The sequence below is a fragment of the Syngnathoides biaculeatus genome, chromosome 5 (genome assembly GCF_019802595.1).
Source record: "Syngnathoides biaculeatus isolate LvHL_M chromosome 5, ASM1980259v1, whole genome shotgun sequence".
Lineage (NCBI taxonomy): Eukaryota > Metazoa > Chordata > Actinopteri > Syngnathiformes > Syngnathidae > Syngnathoides > Syngnathoides biaculeatus.
Genome location: NC_084644.1, coordinates 1,861,551 through 1,888,360, shown reverse-complemented (window position 1 = coordinate 1,888,360; position 26,810 = coordinate 1,861,551). Strand labels below are relative to the sequence as shown.

The 26,810-nt window shown below is 45.7% G+C and overlaps 1 protein-coding gene across 4 annotated transcripts in view; it reads left to right on the top strand.

Moving 5' to 3' along the window:
* Positions 1-26,810, top strand: part of adcy2a (adenylate cyclase 2a) — a 47,091-nt gene that overhangs the window by 13,468 nt on the left and 6,813 nt on the right. The window contains exons 3-20 of one of the 4 annotated variants that reach the window (XM_061819583.1): positions 8,670-8,831; positions 13,085-13,234; positions 14,995-15,143; positions 15,245-15,356; positions 15,664-15,791; positions 16,377-16,535; positions 17,602-17,734; positions 17,797-17,973; positions 18,068-18,165; positions 18,295-18,375; positions 18,473-18,542; positions 18,719-18,816; positions 18,889-18,973; positions 20,320-20,457; positions 23,109-23,231; positions 23,304-23,488; positions 25,591-25,675; positions 26,557-26,715. In XM_061819583.1, the coding sequence (XP_061675567.1) occupies positions 8,670-8,831; positions 13,085-13,234; positions 14,995-15,143; positions 15,245-15,356; positions 15,664-15,791; positions 16,377-16,535; positions 17,602-17,734; positions 17,797-17,973; positions 18,068-18,165; positions 18,295-18,375; positions 18,473-18,542; positions 18,719-18,816; positions 18,889-18,973; positions 20,320-20,457; positions 23,109-23,231; positions 23,304-23,488; positions 25,591-25,675; positions 26,557-26,715 (2,292 nt within the window). The remainder of the gene's footprint in view (positions 1-8,669; positions 8,832-13,084; positions 13,235-14,994; positions 15,144-15,244; positions 15,357-15,663; positions 15,792-16,376; positions 16,536-17,601; positions 17,735-17,796; positions 17,974-18,067; positions 18,166-18,294; positions 18,376-18,472; positions 18,543-18,718; positions 18,817-18,888; positions 18,974-20,319; positions 20,458-23,108; positions 23,232-23,303; positions 23,489-25,590; positions 25,676-26,556; positions 26,716-26,810) is intronic. The other 3 variants (XM_061819584.1, XM_061819585.1, XM_061819586.1) reach the window with 3 other exon arrangements.

The window sequence follows — 26,810 nt, the reverse complement described above, 5'->3', positions numbered from 1 at the left end:
TTGCTGTGATTTGAAACTAACTTTGATTGTGGTTTGTGCTGCGTTTGGTGAAAGTTGAGGTTGGGGGATCGGGAGCTTTTTGAAAGACTCACTGGGGGTCCGACCACGGTTGACTTCGGGAACCACTGGTCTACACTATGCCTTGCGCCACTCTATCGAGGAAGCGTTCTGAACATACACGGTTGCTTGGATTGGGTAGCCGGCCGAATCTCCGCCGACCGACAAAAGGCAAAATCGACGTCCTGACGTGTTGACCGATCGGTCGGACTTCTCGCTGTGATTTAAAACTGACACAGATAAGTTTTCCCTCCCACTTGCACTGTTGCGATCAAACGGGCCACGCGAATTCAACATTTTTGGGCGCAGACTATCAATCTTATTCCCGAATCCCAAAACTTGTAGTTAACACCGTTGCGTCGACCTCCAACATGTTGTAACGTGATCATTGGTAAATTTACAAACAAACACTCGGAGGGCAATTTGCGACTATTTCAGCATTGTGAGAAAGGAAGCGGGAGTTTAATAGTTGCATACGTTGTACAAATGTTAGAAGAATGTTTTTTTTTGTTTTGTTTTTATTTGACTGCATAGAGTATGTTGCAAATATTAATAAGGTCATCACATACTGTTACTTTTTGGGTGCATTCTGCTCCAACCACAGATTTTTCTCCAATGGGATGTAATCGCACTGCTGGATCAGATCCCTGCCTCTCCCCTTTCCCTGAAAGAGATCCATTTTGATGACGCTCGCCGAGGACCTTGAATGGTTTTGCTGACACAAGAAATACACATTGAGCAGTGGCTATGAATACACGTAATTTGTCAACAAAAAAAAAAAGCAGCATTCGGAGGTGCGCGCTGATTCATACGTCATTCTATTCATCAGTTCTTCCACTCGCAGAGAATATCGGGCCATTATGCCATCAGTGCAGCGAGCATCTTTATTAACGTTTATCTGGCGAGGTTGCCTTGTCGACTCACACTCCTGACTCGCTGGCTAATTACTCCACTTGCTTCTTTTCCACTTACTTTTGAGCATCTTTGAAATCAGGGAAGAAATGCACCTTGCTTGCGCAGTGATTCATTTCAGGTTCGGTTTCAGTTCCCAAAGTCTATTTTTTTTTTTGTTCAAAGCCCGTCGCGTGGCATCAATTGATGGCAGACGCCCGGTCTTCTGTCATAATGAGAATTTTATTGCGATAGATAACAAACTGCCCTGTGAGCACGGTGAGCTGCCAGTTGCGATAAATGGCACAGAGAGGCTCAAAGTTGCTTTTCCTGTCCTCAGCCCGCCAGGGCTGGTCTGTATACAGCTCGGTCTCCATTCCCCGACCTCAAATCAATTGAACGCTTATCCAGTGGCGACAAAGGCCCCTCTCTTTGCTAATGCTGGGGAGACGGGCTTATCGGCGCGGTCCAGCTTCTACCGCCTGCTGAGAAATGTCTGCTCCCTCCTTCGTCTCCTTCCCATCCTTCACTCGCGCAGGAAATTGTGCGCGTATGCATCCAACCGTTTTAATTTCGTCTGTTTTTCAATTTTGAATTATAAGATAATGACGAATGGCCTGATCGAAGTTCTTCCCCCCGATTATTCCCAACGTACGCTTCAGTCTGGGCCACGCCCTCGCTCCGCCCCCTCTTCCTTGGTCAACTCGTCTCGAGTTGACACTTGTGAGGTTTGTTTGTTTTGTCTTTTTAAAGCCACGAGGGCCACCATATTACTTCAGCAGCGCTGAAGCGAGGCAAAACAAGTCTCAATCGGCGTGTCTGTGTTTGGCGCTTTGTTTGCAAGCGTTCATCGACCCGGGAAACAAGTGCAGCGCGATCTCACACTTGACCTGCAATCTCGGACGCGATTAAAACTGCTAAGCGGTGACCGGAGCCTCAAGCAGACAATTGACATTTTCAAACGACATCTTGAAGCCCTTGTTGTCTGCAAACAATCAAAGACAACGGAAAAGAATGTGGCTCTCCGTAAGTATTCAAGGACACCGAAGCCCTCCAAAAAGTCTGAGATGTTACTAATGTTGCATGAGTCCGACTCCGACTGTGACCTGGTGGGGGAGGGGGGACACCAATACACCATACTTGTGTACTGTAGTTGACCTTTGACTTTCACGTCTCCTCCTCCTCCTTCTCCTCCTTCTTCTTCTTCTTCTTCTCCTCCTCCTTCTCCTTTCAGCTTGTCCCGTACGGGGTCGCCACAGCGTGTCATCTTTTTCCATCTAAGCCTATCTCGTGCATCTTCCTCTCTACCACTGTCCACGGTCGTCATGTCCTTCCTCACAAGATCCATCAACCTTTTCTTTGGTCTTGATCTCTTTCGCTCTCTTCCTTGGCAGCTCCGTCCTCAGCACCCTTCTACCAATCTAGTCACTCTTTTGCCTCTAGAAGAATCTACAAATCACAACAACAGCTTCTTCTTTTTCCTTTCGGCTTGTCCCGTTAGGGGTCGCCACGGCGTGTCATCTTTTTCCACCTAAGCCTGTCTCGTGCATCCTCCTCTCTAACACCAACTGTCCTCATGTCCTCCCTCACCACATCCATCAACCTTTTCTTTGGTCTTCCTCTCTTTCGCTCTTTTGCCTGCCACATCCATCCTCACCATCTTTCTACCAATAAACTCACTCTCTCGCCTCTGGACATGTCCAAACCATCAAAGTCTTCTCTCTCTAACCTTGTCTCCAAAACATTCAACTTTGTCTGTCCCTCCCTCTAATGAGCTCATTTCTAATCCTTTCCAACCTGGTGACTCCGAGCGAGAACCTCAACATCTTCATTTCTGCCACCTCCAGTTCTGCTTCCTGTTGTTTCTTCAGTGCCACCGTCTCTAATCCGTACACCATGGCCGGCCTCACCACTGTTTTCTAAACTTTGCCCTTCATCCTCGCGGGGACTCTTCTGTCACATAGAACACCAGACACCTTCCGCCAGCTCTTCCAACCCGCTTGGACCAGTTTCTTCACTTCCTTACCACACTCACCCTGGCTCTGGATTGTTGACCCCAAGTATTTGAAGTCGCCTACCCTGGGAGCTCCATCCTCAGACTCTTGCCTCTGGACATGTCCAAACCATCTGAGTCTGCTCTCTCTAATCTTGTCTCCAAAACCATCAAATTTGGCTGTCCCTCTAATGAGCTGATTTCTAATTCTACCCAACCTGTTGACTCCGAGCAAGAACCTCAACATCTTCATTTCTGCCACCTTCAGTTCTGCTTCCTTTTGTCTCTTTCGCGCCACCGTCTCTCATCCTACATCATGGCCGGCCTCACCACTGTTTTATAAACTCAGCCTTCATCCTAGCAGAGAGTCATCCACTTTGCGCCAACAGTTCCAACCTGCTTGGACCAGTTTCTTCACTTCCTTACCACACTCACCCTGGCTCTGGATTGTTGACCCCAAGTATTTGAAGTCGTCCACCCTCGCTATCTCTTCTCCCTGCAGCCTCACACTTCCCCCTCGACATCTCTCATTCACCAAGAAGACAATTCAGTTTCGCTCAAGAGAGACGTTAAAAAAAAACGACACTTTACAAGTGGGACAGCAGACTGCCTGGGAGCCTCGCGAAAGTGACAAGCAGGCACGAATAGCCTTTCAGTGCTACTTGGTTCTGATTTGCTAAATGTCCTCTACGTCGGCTAATAATCGGAGCGAAAAGACCCTTCGCTTGGATCTCCCGCGAACACGATCCGTCCAAAACGTGGGTACAAAATTAAAACACCGAGACTGACGTGACTTCAAATACATTTTGTCGTCATCTGTATGAAATCGTTCACGTTCATTTATTCTGTTTGACCTCGGCACATCTTCATTCCTCTCCTTTGACTTTCACGAGCAACAAATATTTCATTTGCCGTATCAATAAGGACGAGTCAACTCAGAGATTTGGGGAGCTCGCAAACATGAAAATTTCTCATGTGGAAGCTGGAAATTGGAAAAAAAAAAAACATAACAGCAAAGGGGCGCTGACGCACGTAATGGAGGAATCGAGAAACAATCACGAGGGCGGTGTTTCTTTGAATCTTTTGTGCTGAGCTCGTTTGCACGGCACGCCGTCGTCTCTGCCGTCAACGTGTATGTGTGTGTGTGTGTGTCTGCTTCACCGCCTCAGGCTTGGTGAAGGCGCTCGTGCTGCACAAATGGACGGCATTTAGCAGTACAGCCCAGATTGGTTGAAGGAGGTGCAATCGAAGCACCTTTGTAACGTCTGGTTTTTAGCGTCATGCATGTAGCATGCAATTAAAGTGTCCCCTTTTTTTTTTTTTTTTTGACTGACTTTCAGACTGCGGCACGTCACGCACGCTCGCATTGTCAACGGAAGCCTCGCAGCGGATCCCGCCCAGACGGCGGACTTGAAAGCCTGATGTAACGGGACACTCCATCTCCGTAATTTGCTTTATCAACCCGCCGCGCTATAATGGAGGATTTGATTCACGGGCCGTAAGCGCCCACCGTGGCCCGGATCTCGGAAAAGCCTCGACAACATAGTTTGTCGGCGAGGGGCTCCTCGTCTTGCCCGCCTTTAGCCGCACCGCGAGAAGATTGGCGCAATTTCATTAGCGCGTCGAGCCTCGAGACGTAGGCGGGGATCTCGAACCTGCCGGCCCTTCCCTTATCTGCCGCTTTTGTGATCCACTCAATGGCATCGGATATACATTTAGGGCAGTAAAAATTCCACACTAAGCAAATTTTGCCGCGGAGCTCGATGCCTTACACTTTGCGAAGTAGTAGCTTCGTGCATCTCTTTGATTGAACAGTCTAGTTAGCATTTATTTATTCATTTATGGTCATGTTAATGTTGCTTTTACATTATAGTGACTAGGCAACACGGCGGAATGTCGGTTAGTGCGTCTGCCTCGGACCGGGGTTCAAATCCCGACCCTACCTGTGTGGCGTTTGCGTGTTCTCCCCGTGCCCGCGTGCCTTTTCTCCAGGCACTCCCGTTTCCTCCCACATCCCCTAAAAACATGCAACATTAATTGGACATGGTTCTTTGTTTCATTCTGACTTGCATTCTGAGGTTCCGGGTTCTATCCCGGGCGCGCCTGTGTGGAGTTTGCATGTTTTCTCCGTGCCTGCGTGGGTTTTCTCCTGGGTCTCTGGTTTCCTCCCACGTACCAGAAGCATGCAGCATTATTTGGACACTCTAAATTGCCCCTAGGTGTGATTGTGAGTCTGACCGTTTGTCTTCATGTGCCCTGCGATTGGCCGGCAACCCGTTCAGGGTGTCCACCCCCCCCCCTCCGCCTCCTGCCCGAAGATAGCTGGGATAGGCTACGGCGCTTCCCCGACACTTGTGAGGATAAGCAGCACAGATAACGGGCGGATAAGAGTGTAGTGACTTGCTCTGCTCCTTTTAACATTTTTCAAACTTTTCTGCCTGTATCAAAGAAGAAAATTAATTATTGATGGAAAATCAGTTTTGCAATTTGCTTTTCTGCAAAAAAAAAAAAAAAAACACCACAGCCAACGCCGACCCGGAATCAGGACTACAAACGAAATGGTGTCCTCCTGCTTCACTCTTCCTTACAAATCACGATTTTGTGCCTCTACCTTCAAGTCTCGTGGAAGGTGTACATTTTCTCTCTCTTTCTTTCTCTCTGAGATTCTGCACATAGCCGCGTTTATTTCACAATTTCAGCCGAAATTCTGACTGGATGACCTGTCATCTTGTCCGAAAGGGGAACGGGTCGGATCGAGACAGCGTTTGGTCACTCATTCCAGCGTGTGGAAAGCTTTTTTTCGTCTTGTTTTTGTTGCTGTTGTCGCGGTCGCCATGGCACTGCACGCCGTGGTCAGATACTTAAATTGACAAGAGCAGCATCCTGCAGGTTCACCAGCTTGCCGTTCATTCCTGTTTGTGGTCTCAGAGGTAAAAAAAAAAAAAAAATTGACTTTAAAGAGCCGGTGTCGTTGTCAAAGTGAAATAAATACGTAAAAGTCATTGTGCAGTCTGATTAGTGAAGTGAACCTCATTAATTACAGCTTTAATCAGCCATCGTTTATAATTAGAAGGTCTTTGTTAGCTTGATTACGGCATAAGGAAGATTGATGGCGCCGGCAAAATATTAAAGTCACGTGGGTAGATGTCACGGGAATTATGGAGTGACATTAAAGAAGGGCATTTATTGTCTGTGGATGTTGTCACATTTTGAATAGAAATATAGTTCAAGCGCGGAGCATTTTCTTACGTTCTACTTTTTGCTCCGTGTTGTCATTTGCTTCACAATGGACCTTTCCAACTGCCGGTCTTAAGCTCCGCCCCCTTAGCTGCAGTTGCCGTGTCCCACAAGCTTCCAAAACGGCGACTGAACGGAACAGGTTTCAAGTCGATTAGCGCATATTCCAGATAATATTGGGGTATGTTTTTTTTTTTTTTTTTTGTTGTTTTTTTGCCAAACGCGTCAGCCTTGTCCAAGAGAGGTCTCAACTATTTCCCGCAAGGATATCTACACAAAAATGAAGAATTTGGACGGAGCGGGACGCAATGTCTCCCTCACTTACCTTGGAACATACAGCCTCGTGTTTGTTGATATTTAGTTTTACATTTATTTGTACGTCCGCGCTTCCGTAAGCCTTAATCCATCGTAGTCAAACTGTGTTTTAGGCTTTGGAAACGGAATCAAGCGGGCCCCCTTGTGACCTAGCCGGATACCTTTCATCAGAATTGCACATTTCCCCAAGCGCATCTGAGGACCATTTTCTTCATAACATTAACTTTTCCAAGCGCACGCTACTGACAACCAGCATTGCTTGTGGGACAACATGGTGGCAGGGGCGTGGCAAGCCAGGGGTTAAGACAATGCGGCTATGTGATTGGCTGTTTTTGGACGAGTGATTGACAGGTCGGAAATGTTCATTGAGGTTGTGGCGTGTTCAAATCTCAGCTCAAGCTCTTCTACGTGTCGTTTGCACGCGTTTACAAACACATAAACGTGAACGTTTGCCTGTACGGCCTGAGATTGGCCGGCGAGCCCTCCCAGAGCGGAGCCCGCCTCTCGCCCAAAGTCAAGCAAGCCGAGGTGGGCTTCGGCTCACCCGTGACCCTAATAGCCGTTCGGATTGCCAGATGTCTAATTGGCTTGGTTAGGAAGGTGACACGGTGATATTTGTTTCCTTTTTTTTTTTTGTGCTTCATCTCCACTGCACCGTCAGTCCGGCAACCGCTGACCGAAGAAAGGTTAACTGGCACCTCGATGCGGCCCGAGAGAACACTGACCTCTTTCTCTCGCACTCGCCGGGAGGGAATATCAAAGAGCAGTGCAAAGCGTGTGCATGCGTGTGTTCGGGAGCCCGAGTGTTAAAAAAACAAACAGCTACATTGGAGGTGCCAGCTTTGAGGAAAAAGTGCTGACTGTCCCTTTCGCTGCAGCCTGCAGTCAGGGGAGGTTAGGTAAGCCTTCAGAGCGACTGGTCTGTTTATTTGGGTCAACTTGAGCACAACACTGAAACATGCGAAGCGGCCCGCGGTATATGAATAGCCGCATACCAATGTGTTCATTTGCTTTTTGATGGCACGCCAAGCAAAATTTTGCCTCCTTTACGTCGTCACGTCAGAGCCCTTCACGATCGAAGCGTCCACCGGTGGAATGATCAATACTAAAGCATCAACACGTGTGATACGTCGGATCCTTATGCCCTAAAATCAATTCTCAAATCACAACATCGACGCTTTTGATACTTCGGACATTGGAACGCTAACGTCTTGTCCGTGGTCGGCCGGCGGGAGCCACTTGTGACGAGTCGGGTGTGCGTCGAGCTACTTCAAACAGCCGAGACGCGGTCTGGAATGTTTGCGGAAAACACGGTTCGGAGTCGCGGTCACACAAGAACCCTTGTGAAACGCCTCAAGTTCAATAAACCACAGCGCAGAATGCGACGAAATGTGGCGCTTAAAAACAGCCGCAAAAACATCTTTCCCTTCATATTTGTGAATATGGTTAAGAAAACGATAACGACATAAATACCTGCTTCAACAGACGGCTGCCTGGGTTCAGATTGGGGTCATATTTTTTGCTTATCATGGAGATAATCTCAGACTGGGGGGGGGGCATGGATTTATTCAGATGATAGATCCACCATAAATGAACATTTTATCTATAAAATGCATTTGAATTTTTTTCCTCCCTTTATAAAAAGGTGAATGCGTTTGGAATACTAATTTAAAAAGGTCTAATTCAGTGATTCCCAAACAGTGCCGTGAGCGCTCTTCAGGTCTGCCTTGGGAAGTTATCCAATTTTATGTAATTGCTAAAAAAAAAAAAAGAAAAAAACATTTATTTCCTAGAAATAATGTATCTTTATTCATCGATTTATGCCAGTGAGGGCCAATGACAGACAGAGCCAAAAAAAAAAAAAAAAAAAAAAACCCTCTTCTATTAGATGGCATTAAATACAGTAATTAATGGATCCATTTTTGGTGACATTTACTTTTGTTGGTCTTTCAATTGTAAAATATGTGCCTTGGCTCTATAAAGGTTGGAAATCACTGCTCTAGTTAACGTCATATTTCTTTTTTATTTCGTGACACGAAATATTGTTGTTTATGCAGTTAATATTCACTTTTCCCTGTGATTGTATCAAGCGTCTTTGATGCCTCCAAGCGAATTATATTTTGGCAAAGACAATTTCTTTGCAGGTTTGACAAGCGCGTGTCGTCCTCGTCCGCAGGTGTCCTTCTTCTTATTCATCGTTTTCGTGGTTTACACGATGCTGCCGTTCTCCATGCGGGAGGCCGTCGTCGCCAGCGTGGCCACGTCCGCCTCGCACACGGCCGTGCTGAGCGTCTGCCTGGCCGCCACGGCTGAGCGAATGGAACCGGTGGTGTGGCAGGTGAGGCTCGACCGCCCTCGTGGAGGCGGAGGGACGTTGGATAACGGGCAGCGGGCGGGGTCAAATGCTCAAATAGTGCCGTGGGTATCGAGCTCGTGCACGTGATGGCACCATTTTCACGGCGGCCATATTGCCGGTGAAATAGAGCTGCTCGACATCGAACCGGAGCAGAGAGTTGTTGTGCTGTGGGTTGTCACGGCAGACCAGGCAGATATTCAAAGAGATCATTCTATGGAATACCAGCTGAAAAGACGGGAAAATATCGATGGATTTCGGCAGTTAAACGTGGTGGATGGTGCCCAACCAAATACACACGACTGTGTAACGATCATTTCATTTCAGGTAGGAAATTATTCTTCACAATCTCAAATTCCCAAGAAGTATTTATAATGCCAAGTTGGCTCATTTGAGAACAATGCATTAAAAATAATAATAAGACGGGTAACCGTGGCAAACGTACACGAAGCGTGATGCGGCCACACGTTAAACTTCGCTAAACCTCTCCCTGGCAGACTTTTTTTTTTTTCTTTCTTTTTTTTTTTTTTTTTTAAAATGTGCATTGTTCTCAATTGAGTGCAATGCGTATTTAAAAAAAACGAAAAAATAAGCCGAGGTTTACGTAGGTTAACGTGTGGCCGCAACACGTTTCCGTGTACGGGCGCTGAAGCCTATCCCACCGGTTTATTTTCTTTTTATAAATACACATTGGACTCATTTGTATGCTTCCAGACTTTTCTATGCTTTTAAATCTCGACAACTTACTCGCCCGATCCATGTGTAGATCCAGTTGTCCAAGACAAGCGGGTTAACAGTCCTATTTCTTATCGGCCAAAACATCGACTTGGGCATTAAATATGGGTCCTCTATGCCAAGCGTCTCTCATTTTTCCACGTACCTTTCGATTATCATCACCTTCTAAATGTTTAACGGTATCGGACAAAACTCTGGGCGTCGTGCTATATGACGTATTTTCGCGTGGTCTCCAACCATCGTAGCATTGAAGAATGCTTTGTTTGACCGACACTGCCGGCCATCGACGTGATTTGATGACGAATTCGCACGAGCTCTGCACGACACATCTTTAGAACCGCGGCAGGTGCGTCAAGGAAATATGTTGACATACCACTGTCAGTTTTTTTTTTTTGTTTTTTTTCCTGAAGTTGGAAGGAAATCTTTTTCTTGTCATTTAATTCTCAACCTTTGCTTACATAGCCATTATTTTTTATCACTTTTATGATTTCACTTTTACAACGTGCATCCGGTTTTCTTTTTCCGGATGAAATGTTAGATATGGAATGTTTTAGTTTGTACACACACGCTGTAGTTGTGTCTGGTTTATTTGTTTTTCTAACAAACAAGTCATGACGACTTTCAAACTGTGTTGTAAAGGAAGATTTGGCAATGTCATGAAATTACAGGCCAAGCCAGAATTTTATTTCACCGTCAATTGTCTGATATCGATTGCTCTTCTCCTGACTGTGGTTGAAGAGCAAAACTTCCAATGTGCAGTTCCTGTGATTGGTGGTACATTTTCATTTTGCAGGATAAGCGAAAGGATCCGAAGCAGATTGAGATCATCTTGATCCGTCCCAATAACATCAAATGTTTTCTCCAGCTTGTGCGATAAACACAAAATGAAAGGCCTCCCTCGGATTGATTTTTGCCTGGTGGCGGTCCTTCGTTGTGCACAAGTACTAGCTCAGACGCGCTTGTTGGTACTCCCAGTTCTGGTCCATAATTAAGGGAATTGAATAAACTTGAAAGTGTGATCGTTTCAATCTTGCAGCTCTGAATCGCCAAACGTCAGCAAAGAAGTTTGTGAAATTCCTTTTCATTGCTGAGTCTCGTGTTTTGACAGCAGGAATTGTGCACTGCTCATGAGACTTTGGCCCATTTCATTCAAATCTATCTTTCAGCGACTGTATTTCTTTTTAATTGAAGCCAGGAAACCCGCACGATAGTATGGAATTAAATTAGTGCCACCAGGATTCGAATTTGAAATGCCACAGAAAAGGCGATTTGAATTTGAAATGTAAAGCGATCACATTTCCAATAGTTGCTACAATTCGCTGTCTGAAATTCAACATCTGTGCCACCAAGGCAGGGTTACTTCAGGCCAGAACCAAACAGCCGGCCAATCCGGGTACTCTTTCTTCGTATGTGACGTCATGTGACTAAGAAAGCGTGACTGCGATTGGCTGGGTGTTCGGATCTGACCTGAAGTAACCCTGCCTGGTGGCACAGACGGCGAATTTTAGGCAGCGAATTGTAGCCACTATTGAAAATGTGATCACTCTACATTTCAAATTCAAATCCCGGTGGCACTAATTTACTTCCATACAATGGGTCCATATTGAAGTCCATTTAGCACTTGTAAAATGATGATTCGGCTGTTTTGCGCATTGGACGTGTTTATTAAATACACGGCTAGTGGGCCCATTTTATAACCATTACTACAGTATCATTGAATGGAGAACCTTCAAAGTTAAGAAATTTATTGTTTAGCACAGCAATATGCAAAAATTCCAAATGGATGACATGAGTTGCGTGCACATGCACTAATCCTCTTTGAATTGTCGATGCGGGATTTTGTTGGCAAGATAACGACACGAGACATTTGGCAGCCATCTTTGGATCCGCCGTTGGCCGTCCTTTCATCCCTGTAACATCCTCAATCATCCCGATTACAATCACTGCTTATCATGTCTCATAATGGCGGAATTACTTTCATCTTGAAAACAAGCTGAGTGTATATTCTAAAAGAATATTTCTGCTTGTTTAGTAGTTTTGCAATTTTGTCACAATTTAGCAGGTTGAAACAAGACGTGCAGCATCTCTGATATCTGCAAGCACTGTCGAAACAATAATGTGACTTTGTTACGTTCGCTAACGACCTGACAATCATTCCAACCGAGGAGGAAGAGGAAGGAGCCAAAAATAGATCATGGAAGAAAAAATGCAAACACATTTGTTGGTTTTCTCCGACTGTGTTATACACATCGAAATGAAATCTCAAATCAATTTGAAATGTTTCAATCATATATAAGTATGTCGTAGAAATCGCAGATATTTCTAACCTATAAAAAAATGCATCACTATGTTTTTAAATCATTATTTTGAAGGGGGCAGCTACAATATTAATGTTTGATGTGGATAATGTTTTATGAAGGGCCAACAATACATACGGTACTTGCATAATAATAATAATATGATGATTTTTTTTTTTTTTTTCTCACTATTGCATACAACGTGTGGAATTTCTTTCCCAAGAAGATTTTACCCGCAATCCAAGGTTGGACTGCTCTTAAACTCATTCAGCACTTCAGCGCAAAACGTCCCAGGGGCTGCTAAATGAATAATCAAAAAGATTCTCCAAAATCTTTGCGTCCTGCTCACATTCGGAAGGAAAGAGGGGGGAAAAAAAAACAGAAAACCGTTGGCCGAGCAAGCAGACGTCGTCAAGGTGTCTGGGCTTTTGTTCCCCCCAGTCGACAGAAACCTCGACATAAATTCAACGCGAGTCGTCTCGCAACACAAAGGTGAGGCTTTGGCGCTCTTTGTTGCTAAGACACTGCTGACCTAATCGAGAAGGGGAAAGTTTCTTCTAAATCAAGATTTCTTTGTGATGTGGGTAAAACTGCCCAAGACGGTCCCGAGGGGACAGCCGACCAGTCACGAATGTCACCAAGACATATTCATGCGACCGCTTGTCTATGGTTACAACCTCATCGCAACGGAGAAGCAGTTGCTATGGCTCGATGAATACATTGAGTTCCTTTTCTTCCACTTTTTTGTCTCGGACTTTCATGTCTCATTAGCTGCTATTTTGCGATTCAAAGTTCCCGGGAAGCGTTCTTGGAACTTTGACTTTTCTGAATCACAGAGCAACAGAAAGTGCTCTTTTCTTACAGGATGTTCCGCAACCTTTTTTTTTTTTGAAAGTAGGTGAAGTCGTCCTAAGTAAGGGTCCGTAGCTCAGTGGTTAGAGCGATGGTTTGGTAAACCAAGGGGTCGTGAGTTCGTATCTCACTGGGGCCTCTACTCCCCAAGAGGGGTTGCGTCAGGAAGGGCATCCGGCGTAAAAACTGAGACGTTCCGCTGTGGCGACCCCTCACGGGACCAGCCGAAAAGAAAGTCTCTCAGTGGTCGTAAGTCAGCGAGAACTGACATGATCTGTGAAATGGTCAAATAACGTGTTCCTGACGTCGCCAGCTGCGAACAAACGCTGACATTTGCGTGTCTTGAATTTCCAGATTTTGGCCAATATCATCATTTTCATGTGCGGCAACATGGCGGGGGCGTACCACAAACACCTGATGGAGTTGGCGCTCAAGCAGACGTATCAGGACACCTGCAACTGCATCAAGTCTCCCATCAAACTGGAATTTGAAAAGAGACAGCAGGTAACGGCGTCCGCAGGTCGTAAATCAATCGTGAAATGACTGACGCGGGGCGCAGGCTTTAGGGGTCACAATCCCAGATGTCTTTCCAGATCCTGTGCGCCCGTTCTAGTCCAGTCCAGTCCAATCCTGGCTAATCTCACCGCTGCCGGTCACAGTTTTTGCTTCACTACCCGGCTTGCTCGTCTTGGAGACATTTCAGGGACCAGACGCAGAACCTTTCGTAGCACGTTTCTGCTTTTCCATAAATAGTCTGTTCCATTGATGAAGTGTGACAATTTCCTCGCTGGATATTTTGCCCACACAAATGCGCCATATTCCACGACGCACAGTGTGGCGTGCAAAGAGGTTTCGGCGTGAGAGCGCGAGGTGTTGATTAAAGTTTGGACTGCCGCTGTGTGGAGCCGGGAACATTTGCTCTTTCTATTTTTGTTTTTTGTTTTTTTTCCCACCGGGCCACTGCTGGGGTCTGAAGTAATTTACAAGTAGACAGCGTACACTCTTTTGTGCGCTCGTAATAGATGCCGTTTGCTTTGCGGTTTCATTCGAACGGGGAGCGTGTACATTCGGAATCGGTAGTCCAACGGGGGCGCCGTGCGAGCCATCATCCATCCCAAAGTCGTGTTTGCCGGGCGGCCACCGCCCGGGCTCTCGTTCCCGCTGCAACTTTTAGCCACCGGAACAACTGCACTATGAAACATTGGCTTCATCTTTTTTTGGTGCAACTGGCAATGAAATGAATGAACGTTGCCGTCGTTTCATTCAGGAAACGCAATATTGGATGAACATTAAATCTTAAATCGGCACCGTGGGAAGGGTTTTTTTTTTTTTTTTTTTTTTTTTTAAGACTCTGTTAAGAGAATCAAAGCAAGACTCGACTCAAATGTCATGAAAATGAACTTTAACTTGAAGGGTTTAATATTTGCTTATTTCCTCTTGATATTAATATTTAGTCTCAAAATGTCATCTTGATCTTAATATGGTATTATTAATTCCATCCATGCATTTTCTTGGCGGCACGGTGGTTCAGCTGCTAAAGCGTTGGCCTCACAGTTCTGAGAACTGGGTTCGATGCCGGACCCGCCTGTGTGGAGTTTGCATGTTCCCCCCGTGCCTGAGTGGCTTTTCTTCCGGGTGGCCACTCCGCTTCCCTCCCACATCCCAAAAACATGCAACATTCATTGAACACTCTAAATTGCCCCAAGGTGCGATCGTGAGTGCGGCTGTTTGTCTCCTTGTCCCCTGCGATTGGCTGGCGACCAGTTCAGGGTTCTGCCCGCGACTCTCATGAGGATAAGCGGCAAAGAAAATGGATGGATGCATTTTCTGAGCCGTTTATCCTCACAAGGGTCGCGGGAGTCCTGGAGGCAATCCCAGCTGTCACCAGGCAGGAGTCAGGGTGTACCCCCTGAACTGGTCGCCGGCCAATCGCAGGGCACATGGAGACAAACAGCCTCACTCACAATCACACCTAGGGACAATTTAGAGTGATGAGTTAATGTTGCATCTTTTTGGGATGTGGGAGGAAACCGGAGGGCCCAGAGAAAACCCAGGCAGGCACGGGGAGAACATGCAAACTCCACACAGGTGGGGCCGGGATCGAACCCGGGTCCTCAGAACTGTGAGGCCAACGCTCTAACCAGTTGAATTGCGAACAAAATAGGTGAAGCGGTTTCTTCTGATGGGAAACGCGGCTTACATTAACCCAAATATTTAACCCCGTTCGCGGGTTCGCTTGAACTTTTCTTCTGTGCCGTCGTCAGGAGCGTCTGCTGCTGTCGCTGCTGCCGGCGCACATCGCCCGAGTCATGAAAGCCGAGATCATCCAGAGACTGAAAGGACCGAACTTTGGTCAGATCGAGAACACCAACAACTTTCACAACCTCTACGTTCAGAGACACACCAATGTCAGGCATGTCGCAGTTTTAGGAGTACAATCGTAACGTTTATTTCACGCCCGTCGGAAATGGGCTTTTCTAATATATTCTATTGTGTTGCGTTTGGATTTTGTAGCATCCTGTATGCCGATATTGTCGGATTCACCCGCCTCGCCAGCGACTGCTCGCCCGGCGAGCTGGTGCACATGCTCAATGAATTGTTTGGCAAATTTGACCAGATCGCCAAGGTAACCCGTTCGTCACTGACTTATCATTATGACTGAACAACATTTAATATGTCTGCAGAATACATTTCTCTTCCAAAATGTTTCTATCCTTGGAATACAATTAAAAAAAAAAAAAATGTATAGTTGGAGAGAAGACTGCAAAGTGCAGTTTGTTCCCATTATGAGCTGTTTCTATCCATCCATTTACAGAAATGCATTCTACTCACAGTAATATTTGTTTATTATAGTTGTAGATGTCAAAAAGTTTCGCTGAGTGTGGGGATCTTCTAAACCTGTGCCCCGTCTTATTTTTTTTTTTTTTATACAGGAAAATGAATGTATGCGGATAAAAATTCTTGGAGATTGTTACTATTGCGTGTCTGGCCTGCCGGAGTCTCTACCGAATCACGCCAAGAACTGCGTCAAAATGGGCCTGGACATGTGCGAGGCCATCAAGTAAGTCCAAAATCTCTCTCTGCCGGGCTCTGCACAAGTCCACGTTCTGTCTCAACAAGAGCGAGAACTAGTAGAATCCTTTTGCAAGGATTTACAAGGAAACGACGTCTGTACTGTCCCAACTCTCAGTCTAAGCGTGGGATGAAGCAATAAAACTTTTTTTTTTTTTCTTCTTTTTACAATATGAGATGCAAAGACTCGACATACTGGATCATTAATGGAGTCAGCCACATGGATTAAAGCGCAAATTAATTTTTAAAAAATAATTTCAAAAGCGTGATTCATAAGCGGTTAATTCAAGTCGCTTTGTCAAACACCGAGAATTAATAATAGCTTAACACTCACTTCAATAAGTTCCCTTAATTAAAAATCCCTCCCACACTCCAGAGATCATCACTCACAATTAGGATTTCTACAGCGTGAGCACTAAGTTATTAGCCCCCCCCAAAAAAAAGTAAAGAATTTCAATGAATTATTCTCGGTTGCCGCGACATGACTCATTTGCAGTACCGCAATGTAGTGAACAAGATGTGTTGATTTTGTTCCCTCCTCCACAGTTATAAGTGTGGTTTTGATGCATGACAGGAAAGTGCGTGATGCCACAGGGGTTGACATCAATATGCGTGTTGGCGTGCATTCAGGGAACGTTCTGTGCGGGGTCATCGGACTTCAGAAATGGCAGTATGATGTTTGGTCACATGACGTCACGCTGGCCAACCACATGGAAGCGGGAGGCGTGCCCGGGTGAGTCCAACGCAGGAAGAATTTGTCAGGCGATTTTTGTCCCCGGCGGGTCAAAAAAAAAGCAATGCTACGCGTTTCCGATGAGCGCGTAGTGGAACGTCCAAGGGGAGAATGCAATTCAAGCTGTTTATTTTTCGTTTATTATACAGTCATTGGAAGTCATGGAAATTGAACAACGAACGCGTCAGTCCATTTTCAATGACAATCAGGTAAAACAATTACAAAGCACGTCTCAGCGGGCGTTTTTATGGCCATAATTCTTGACGTTCATATTCAGTATTCCAAGAAAAGAACTTCAGACAAGGTGTGCTGAGGTCTCGATGACGTCATCGAGGGCAGCAATCAAAATTCCTTTAATTTCTCACGTCAATGCCTACGGGGAGTCCTCGGTCTACGTTCCTTCATGAAAGTCAGAATTTTCATCCAAATACTTTGTATACAAAACAAATAGATGGAAATAAACACGATGATGTACGTAGCATTCCTGCTGAGAGGTGGATGGAGAAGAAGAAGAAGAAGGGGAGGCGGTGCTTAGCTTTTGCCAAGGAACCTGGTTGGTCCTCCATCCTCTCCATCTCGACAAGTACCAAAGAACCTCGTTGCGTGATCATTTTATCCGACAGAGGAACGGAACCCTCGATGACATGCGCTAAAATACGGGCTCAGTCTGTAATCATTGTCACCACGGTCGACAGACTGAAGCCTTGGTGGTCTCCAATCTTTGTGTGATCTTGAGCTTCGTTTCCATGGTAACGGATTTTCTTTTGGCTGCGGAAGCATTGCTACAAGACACAGCTTTCTTCTTCTTTCTGGGGCGATAAGGTCTAAAAAGGAGGGCAACAAATGCAAACCTACCCCCCGGCGCACAAACACGGACAAGCATGAGCCAGACAAAATGGCGGACGGGCGTTTTTCAAGTCGAAGCGTCTCGGGTCGAGACCGTCTTAACCCCGAGGACTCCCTGTATTTTGCCCAACTTGTACGACTCGCGAGGTTCGGCTTTATCCCGTTGTCGGTTTTCTGCCGATTCGTAATGGGCAACGATTGTGGCGCTTGGACATCGCAGGCGAGTCCACATCACGTCGGTGACACTGGAGCACCTGAACGCGGCCTATAAAGTGGAAGACGGGGACGGACAGGAGAGAGACCCTTACCTCAGGGAGCACGGCGTCGTCACGTATTTGGTGGTCAACCCAAAGGTAACCCAGCACCTGGAAACGCCATGTCTAGCGAAGTGCCGGAAAGTTCTTCCGTTACTCAGGTGGAGCGTCGCAGCCCGCAGCATCACTACAGGCCCCGACACCCCCTGGACGGCGCCAAGATGAGGGCCTCGGTCCGGATGACCCGCTACCTGGAGTCCTGGGGCGCGGCCAAGCCGTTCGCCAACCTCCACCACAGGGACAGCATGACCAACGAGAACGGGAAGATCAACACGGCCGTGCGTAACCTTTCCCCCGCCCTCCGCCTACGACGCCTCTGACGGCCCGACATGGCCGCCGACCGTAACTTGTTGAATTTGTTTATCCGTCCAGGACATGCCGACGGGGCCGTATCACTTCCACCGATCTGAAAGGCAAGCGGCCCGTTTTGCTCTCGTTGACTCTGGCGCCATTATCCAAGTCCCTCGGCGGTACAGTGTCGGACGACAAGATCGGTTTATTTAGTTTTGATAACTCTCGACGTCGCCCGACGGCTCGGACGCGCATGGCTAATCTCGTGTCAAATTCAAATATTCACACTCTTTTGTCTCTCGTTACAGAACCAAATCTCAGAAGAAGCGCTTCGAGGAGGAACTTAATGAGCGGATGATCAGGACCTTTGATGGCATAAATTCCCAAAAGTAAGCATAATTGTGTGATGGTACTATTTCATTTTTTTTTTGTTGTTGTTGTTGTTTTTAGACTTGCAAATATTACTCCTGCGCTCTGTGCTTCCAGGCAGTGGCTCAAATCCGAGGACATCCAAAGAATATCGTTATTCTTTCATAATAAATCCTTGGAAAAGGAGGTAAGCAGTTGAACCCGTGAAACGAGAATTATGCAAAATATGATAATATTGGTGATGTAACTTTGTCCGTACTGCGAAACACGAACTCTGCTTGTCAGAATGGAGTTTTTCTGATTGTTGCTTTTGGGGAGAAAAGGCACCTTTTCAAGGTCATTTTGTGCGCGCACTCCTTTCAGTACAGAACGACAATCTTGCCAGCCTTCAAGTACTACGTCACCTGCGCCTGTCTCATCTTTTCCTGCATTTTCGTCGTGCAAATACTCGTCTTGCCAAAGTACGTACGTGCGAGATGATTGCTCGGGTGACGAGTGATTGTAATTCTTTTTTTTTTTTTTTTTTTTTTCAGGACCGCAGTCTTGGGGATGTCTTTTGGGATCGCTTTCTTGTTCCTTTCCTTGATTGTCTTTATCTGTTTCATCGGACACATCATGGTGAGTGACATCATTTTGAAATCAACGCGGCAAATGTTGGTCTCTGCCCTTGTATGTTCTAAAATTGGACTCTTGTATTTAATTAGCACCTGAATACCACATGAAGGAGCTTAAAAGCACAGGTGCCCGGTAGTAAAGTAAGAATTTGTTGCCGTGCCCTCTGATGGTTATGACGTGGACACCAGGTGGCAGTAGAATAAAGTCATGTCGACAAACTAGCGTATATGACTCAATAAGTTGCAAAAATATTAGTTGCTTTTCGCAGACGGTGAATAATATATGGATCATTGTCTGTTTACATGTTTAGCTGCGCCTTTTGTGTTCACATATCCAGGCCGTATCACAGTACAAGCATTAAGCTAGCAGACTGTCAGTCAAAGCAAACAATTAGCCGTCCGCCGCCTTCCAAATCGAGCTCCTCATATCTCAGGAAAAGGAATCAAATTGAGGTAGAATGTGAAACATATTTTATTGCCTTTCCCAATTCAATTACGATTTCTGGGGGGAATTTTTTTTTTTTTTTTGGTGGACATTGCAAGTAAACATGCAATTTTTAAGAGAGTAATATAAATTTAAAATGTATTCTATTGTAATAGGCGACACGGTCTATCAGCTGGTAAAGTGTTGGCCTCACAGTTCTGAGGTCCCGGGTTCAATCCCGGACCCCGCCTGAGTGGAGTTTGCATGTTCTCCCCGTACCTGTGTGGCTTTTCTCTGAGCACTCTGGTTTCCTCCCACATCCCCAAAAAAAAAAAAAAAAAAACATGCAACATTAATAGGACACTCAAAATTGCCCCTAGGTGTGATTGTGAGTCCGACTGTTTGTCTTCATGTGCCCTGCGATTGGCTGGCGACCAGTTCATGGGTGTACCCCACCTCCTGCCCCTTGACAGCTGGGATAGGCTCCAGCACTTCCCTGCCACCCTCGTGAGGATAAGCGACGAAGTAAATGGAGTTATGTATTGTAATACTCATGTAATTTGGACATTTTCAACGTCATATCCATTAAAAAAAAAAATCAATCATTAACACGCAAGAAGAATTCCTCGGCCGCATTATTCTGTCCGCAATTCTTCTTCATACGGCGTGCAGTGTACACACCTCGACTATCTTCAGTAAATGTCGACTCGGCGGTGTTGCTCGCGAGTGATTTGGGCGTTCAGTGGCATCGTGCCGACCTGAACGCCATTCGTTCACCGGGGTGCCGCTTCCCTTCGTTCGTCTTTTCACATCACCGTAAAAAAAAAAATGCAAAGTAATGAAAAAATGGCCAAAAGATCCAAAATGCACATTGAAAAATGCTGATGGTTTGAATTCAAAGGTGTGGATTTTGTGCGTCCCCGCAGCACTGCAGCAAAAGCGCGCCCACGTGGTGGACGTGGCTGCTGACGTCGTCCGTCATTATTGCCAACAAGCCGTGGCCCCGGATCGCGCTCACCTTGACAACCACGGCGCTCATACTCACCATGGCGGTATTCAACATGGTAAGCGCTCGCGTACTGCTCCGGTCGGCCTTGAGAAATACTCGTTACGCCCGGGAATGACGTCCGTTCCTTTTCTCAAACCCGCACGTGACACAACCCGGATTGGCAACGCAAGACCGCCACCTTCAACCAGTTTTAGGCAACTGGTGACAAAGCGCTCCAGGTATTGATCCACGGGTTGTATTGTGAATATCACCGCAGCAAGGAAAAAAAAAAAAAAAAAAAAAAAGGACTTGGAAAAACAAAATGTGACAGGTGGGATGTTGCATAATAAATGAGCAACAAAAGAAATCATTCTGTTGAAACAAAGGCTTGAGTTGTAGATTGCAAGGCAACTAATCTGCGGTCTGCGGTACGTATGCTCTGCTCCTGACTCAAACTAACACAAATAAAACCAGCTTAAGTACGTTTCGCAGTTGAAGAAGACGTTATGCAAATTGTCAGCTCTTGTTTTTGCGTACATCTGCTTGGACTGCATGCACGTGCAAGTGGATCTAACTCTGCGTTGTGTATTTTTTCCCTTTTTTTTGGGATGACGGATGAATGAGAAGACACACAGGTTGGCTGGAACCAACTTGGTTGAATCCTCTCTCTTACACTCGGGAATCTGTATTATAAAGGTTCACACATTCACGGACGTTCACAGATTTCTCTTCACAATTACTTTCAAAAACCTTACACTCAGAGATTTCACGAACAAGAGGAAGTATTTCCTCCTCCCACCACCCGATGAGTGTGGCTTCAAAATAAAGCACGCAGCCTACTTCCTGTGTTTCTCAAATCTTCCACCAACAATTCAACGGGCATTTTTCCCTCCTTCCATGAACATTTTTAAACAAATAACTCCTTATAACATCCATGACATTGAAGAGCATGAAAAGGAATAAATGTTCATAATGAATAAAAGTGCCCTTCCACGTCCTGTTCCTATTATAGCGCACAACATCACACCATTACACACGTACGTTCCCGATGAATGAATTTGTGAAGATGTGTTGCATTGTTCACGCAAGTTAACACTGGAATTCACATCTGATACCAGATCCAGGATCAATACTATTTGGGGGGGAACATAATGCAATCTAGACCACAACAGAATTGCGTGGGGGTTTCATCTCCGCTCATCTTGTTTGCTTGATTTCCGTTTGAAGCGAAAACGGATCATTCTGGAAGGTTACTCCTGAATGCATTTCTGCCTAATGTACAAATATTGATTACTATCTTGAAAATGTTGTTTATATTCATTCTTTTTGAAATTCTGTTCAACATTTTATTCAGTTGTAGTCTTTAATTTATGTAATGTTCTCACTTATTACCCCATTTTAATAGTACTTCATCATTTGTGTGCATGCGCATGTGTGGGTGTGTGTGTGTGTGTGTGTGAATGTGTGTGAAGAGACCAAAATAGGGCAATTAAGATGGTGCCGGATAAAATGGAAATAATAGCCTGGATTTGCCACAGCGACGATAAGGCCCACTGTGAATGAGGCCTTTTTCCACAAATTGTTTCCGGAGATGGTAATCTCGTTTTTGCGCCTGTCTTGGGGGTCGCTCGCTGAGCCAAATTAACTCGGCTTTGTTTGCTCGCGCAGCCGCTTTCTTATTTTGTTGTCCCGATCGTCCGAGTAGCTCGCGGCCGCTCGCTGACGCCGATCAGCCGTTTGGAAAATGGAAGTGTGTCTCGAAAACCACCGCGCATTTGAATGTGCGCTCGTCCTGTATCTCGAGCTTGTGCACCTACGTCAGAAAATCACGTGACTTTTGTGTACGTCGCCATATTGCCGGTCAAGCTAAGGATTGCTCAATGCTAAGTCGGTTGGAGACGACACGGAAATATGTCTTGTAGCACGACGCCCAGAGTCTTGTCCGATGCCGTCAGACATTTAGAAGGTGAAAATAAACAACGGTACGTGGAAAAATTAGATAAACTCGGCATTCATTAACTATGATTGGGGGGGGGGGGGGGGGAGACGAGGGTTGACGGCTCGTGAACGCGGAAGTGTGTTCGGTGACGCGTTGGCCTTTGCCGGAATCCGTCAATCTCTCCCGCTAGTATTCAATGTATTGTATGCCAACATTTCAATAAATGACATCTGGTTTTACACAAACTCTCATTCATTAACTATGATTGAAAAAAATTAAAAATATAAAAAAGAGGACAGTCGTCTCGACGGAACGTACACGGAAGCGATTGCGGCCAAACTTAACCTCTGGAAAACTCTGCGACAGTCAAGTTGCCAACTTGGCACTATAAATACTTTTTGGGAATTTGAGATTGAGAAGAATAATTCCTACGAGAAATGAAGCGATCGCTACACAGGCGTGCGCGTATTTTGGTTGGGCACCATCCATCATGTTGAATTACCGAAATCCATCCATATTTTTCTGGTCTTTTCAGTTGGTATTCCATAGAATGATCTCTTTTGAATATCTATCTCGTCTGTTGTGACAACCAACAGCACAACAGGTTTCAGGTATTGCAAATATTCTCCTGCGGTCCAATATCTCCCATAACGTCGAACTGGTCTGTTTGACCGGCAAAATGGCGCCGTGAAAACGGTGACGCGACGTGCACGAGCTCTATACTTTATTACTCAACTGCTGTTTGGAGGAACACGTTAATCCTGTATTCTGTTTGCCTTTTGCCGCAGTTCTTTTTGGAGGACACCGCGTTGTCTCCGATCGCCGGCTCCAATTCGACTAACGAAACGCAGCTTTACGCAGACGGATTGCAGCCGGCTGCGACCGCGGGCAAAAACAACTTCTACCTTCCCGTCAGTGAACGCTTAACAATCGATGCTCACGATATTGCTGGCACGTGTAAATATGTCCCTTTTCTTGCCCAGTATTTAATTTACAGCTGCATCCTGGGCCTGATCTCCTGCTCGGTGTTCCTGAGGATAAACTATGAGCTGAAAATGATAACCATGTTGACAGCCGTGGTGGTTTACAACGTCATCATTCTCCAAACGCACGCTTCGCTCTTGGATGAATATAGCCGATTCCTGTACAAATCTGAAAGCCTGGACAGGTATGTATGTCTGTGATGACAAAAACAGAGTGAGAGTGCTAAAAAGGTGAACAATAAAGGACGGCGGATATTTACGTGGGCGAGGTGATGGAAAAGTACTACGTGACGCTGACTTGAAGCTTAGCTGTGTAGCGGGACTTGAAGTCTCTTTCCAGTCCATTCTGTTGAAATAGCTTGAAAAAAAAAAAAACAAAAAAAAAAAACCCAACAATTTTGTCTTCCCTTTACTGTTTAGAAGCTTGTAACCATTTTTTTCCTCAATGTCAACATTCCCGCAAACTTTTACGTTCTTTCCTACGCTGAGAGTTTGCATGCTGGCTAGCGACTTTATCGGCACAAAACCAGTGGAAAACTTCCAGTGTCCCGAAAATTACTTGGGGGGAACCATTATAACTTTCCCCAAAGAAGTATTCATTTGGTTAGTAACGGAATTAATTCTTGGTTAACGGCATCATTTTCCTGGAAATATCATTATTGCATCACTTTCACGAAACCTTCAGCTCTTTCAAGAATTTCCATTTTTGAGAGGTTTTGACAAGCTTGATCCATCGAGCACAAGAACTTTACGTTAATCCATTTTTTTTATTGGACTTTAAAACCACAGCTCGTAGACACACGGCCTTAACTCAAGTCTCGCTACTTCCTGCTGGCGTCCACTCGTCCCTGCGCACTCGCTCAACGATACCCGCCCAACTCCACCTCTGATTGGCTTACAATCTGAAATGTGACGCTAGTGCAGCCAATCATCACTCACTTCTGCCGTTGTTTAAAAAAAAAAAAAAAAAAAAATGAAAAAAAAACTCTTTTCTCATCAAACACCCTCAAGGAATTAATAAAGTAACGCACTACTACAAACACATTATCATGAAAGTACGTAAATGTCAGTACATACGTTCCATCTATTTTTTTTTCCAACTTAAGTTGCTCACGATGTTCGGCTTCAGTCGAATTTGAAAAGCGCCGTTACCAATATAGACATTCTGTGCGCTATATTTTCCCCGTGCCGTCGTTTTGATGCGACTTACATCTAGTTTGTCTCAAAATAGCTCAGCTGGCGCATTATAGGAGGGTTTGAAATTTCCAAACGGGTTCAAATAAGAGTCTGTCAAATTAGACTGCAACAGCACCATAAATATTGCGGATGAGGCAGTTTTTCCCGTCTCTCCGGGGTTCGTTTTTAACAATGCGTGCCCGAAACCGAAGGAATGAAACGTGATTTTTGTCGTTTCCCGCTGAATTGCTGCGTTCACATCACAGCCTCGCATGGCCAGTAGACGAAACGCTAAAAAAGTTGGTAGATCCAAAAGGGGTTGAAGGGGTAAAACCGAATCAAAACCAAGTGTGTCGATGGGTCGATCGGCGCCCTGAGGCAGGAATGAAAGTCCTTGCTGCGAACCAACCAGCAACCAGTCCAACTTAAACCGACAAAGAATAAACATGCTGTGCATTTTTGTCTCCCCCGCCGCAGACATAAACATTTTTAGCCTTCTTGCGAAAGGTCGTCCACCCGATTTCTGCGCGTAGAACTAACGCGATAATGATCGAGGCCTTCGTCTGCTCTTGATAAGGCTGAAAGTTCATAAATACACAACGTGCACTTGGCAAAATGATTGCTTGAGTGGTTCCACATTCACATTTTCCATTTAATTGTAGATTTTTACATGTTTAATTGCAGCGCATTTCCTTCCTGCCAAATTATCAGCCAAACGCTCTCGACGCACGAAGACGAAAAGTAAATCCGCCTCAGACACGTTTACGAGCTTGCGCTGACTTACAAGGCCTCGATCTCTGCATATTAATTGGCTTTTATCATCTGTCTTGAGGAAGGAAAACATGGCACATTAGACAAAGTCCAGCGCCAGAGGAATGGAAATTGCAAACAAGCGCTTGTCACAGCAGAATAGATGAGACGGTTTTAATCGAGTAACCGCCTGGAATAAAACAGTCAGTTGGGCAATCATGTGACAGACTGATGAGTATCCGCACTGCAAATGACGCATTGCTGTCATTGACTCGACAGCAACGCCGCACTTTCTCCCATTTGTCACATTCCGATCTCCATTTCATCGCAAAACTTCTTGTCCTTCCCCCTGCGCTTCAAGGCCGGGCGTCCTCAAAGACCTGAAGACGATGGGCTCCATCTCGCTCTTCATCTTCTTCGTCACGCTCCTCGTGCTTGCCCGGCAGGTAAATCCGCGCTTGCGAGGCCAAACCAAGCCGTGACGGCGTTTTGACTGCGTGATGAATGTTTGCGCGGAGAACAGATGATCTTATTCGCAGCCCGGTGAAAATTCGGACATTTTAATGGGGGGGCGGGGGGGTGCGCACGTAATTTAAGTAGGGTAAATCTCCTCAATCTCGTGCTGGCTGTGTATCGCACGCCCCTCTTTCAATTTGTTTGAACTCTTTAGGACTTTTGAATCGTGTGAATCCATTAGAAGAGAACGTTTTGGTCCACCCCCCCATTAAATCATCTTCCAATTTTCAATTGTGCGTTTGTTTCTTCTTGTTTTTCTGCACCCTCTTCATCAAGTTACCTCGTATAGAAATTCTAAGGAGCTCACCTTGTGTTGCAAAGGTTACTTCAAACTTCTCAATGCTATTAAAACGGGCGTTAAATGATTTGTTTGCGATCTGACTCGGTCCCTGCCCCCTTTGCACCCCCTTGGGGGTCCCACTGGATTTTACACTTCCTGACAAAGGTCCTGTGGTGTGACGCTGTACAGTTAGTCGCATGTGATTGAACAAAACCAATGGGGGCCGGTGCGACCTCTGAGGCTGACGGGTCACCCTCTGCTTGGGGGGGGACGGGTCGAGTCCAGATTTTTTCTGAAAGAATTTACGAACTTAATCCTTTGGGTTTTCCGTGAGCCTCACCCCACCCCCCAAAGAGTTTGGTAAAAATGTAGAATTTTTTTCAACTGTGAAAGATTCAGCTTGAAAGATTCTGCTATATTCTATTGCTTTTTTTTGCTTGTTTTACAAATTCTTTGAATCTGTTTTCTTGATGGATACAAACTGTCCCGATGTACCTTCAGTCTCTTGACCTCTGTGTCCTCTTGTAACAGAATGAATATTACTGTAGGTTAGACTTTCTGTGGAAGAACAAGTTCAAGAAGGAGTGCGAGGAGATCGAAACGATGGAAAACCTCAACCGCGTCTTGCTGGAGAACGTCCTGCCCGCGCACGTCGCCGAGCACTTCCTGGCCCGCAACTGGAAAAATGAGGTTCGGCCCGTTAGTGTTGCTCATTTGGGGGCTTTTGGGCCTCCTTAGAACCGTTTCACGCACTTGGGCACTGGTCTTAAACATGGCTGCCTCTC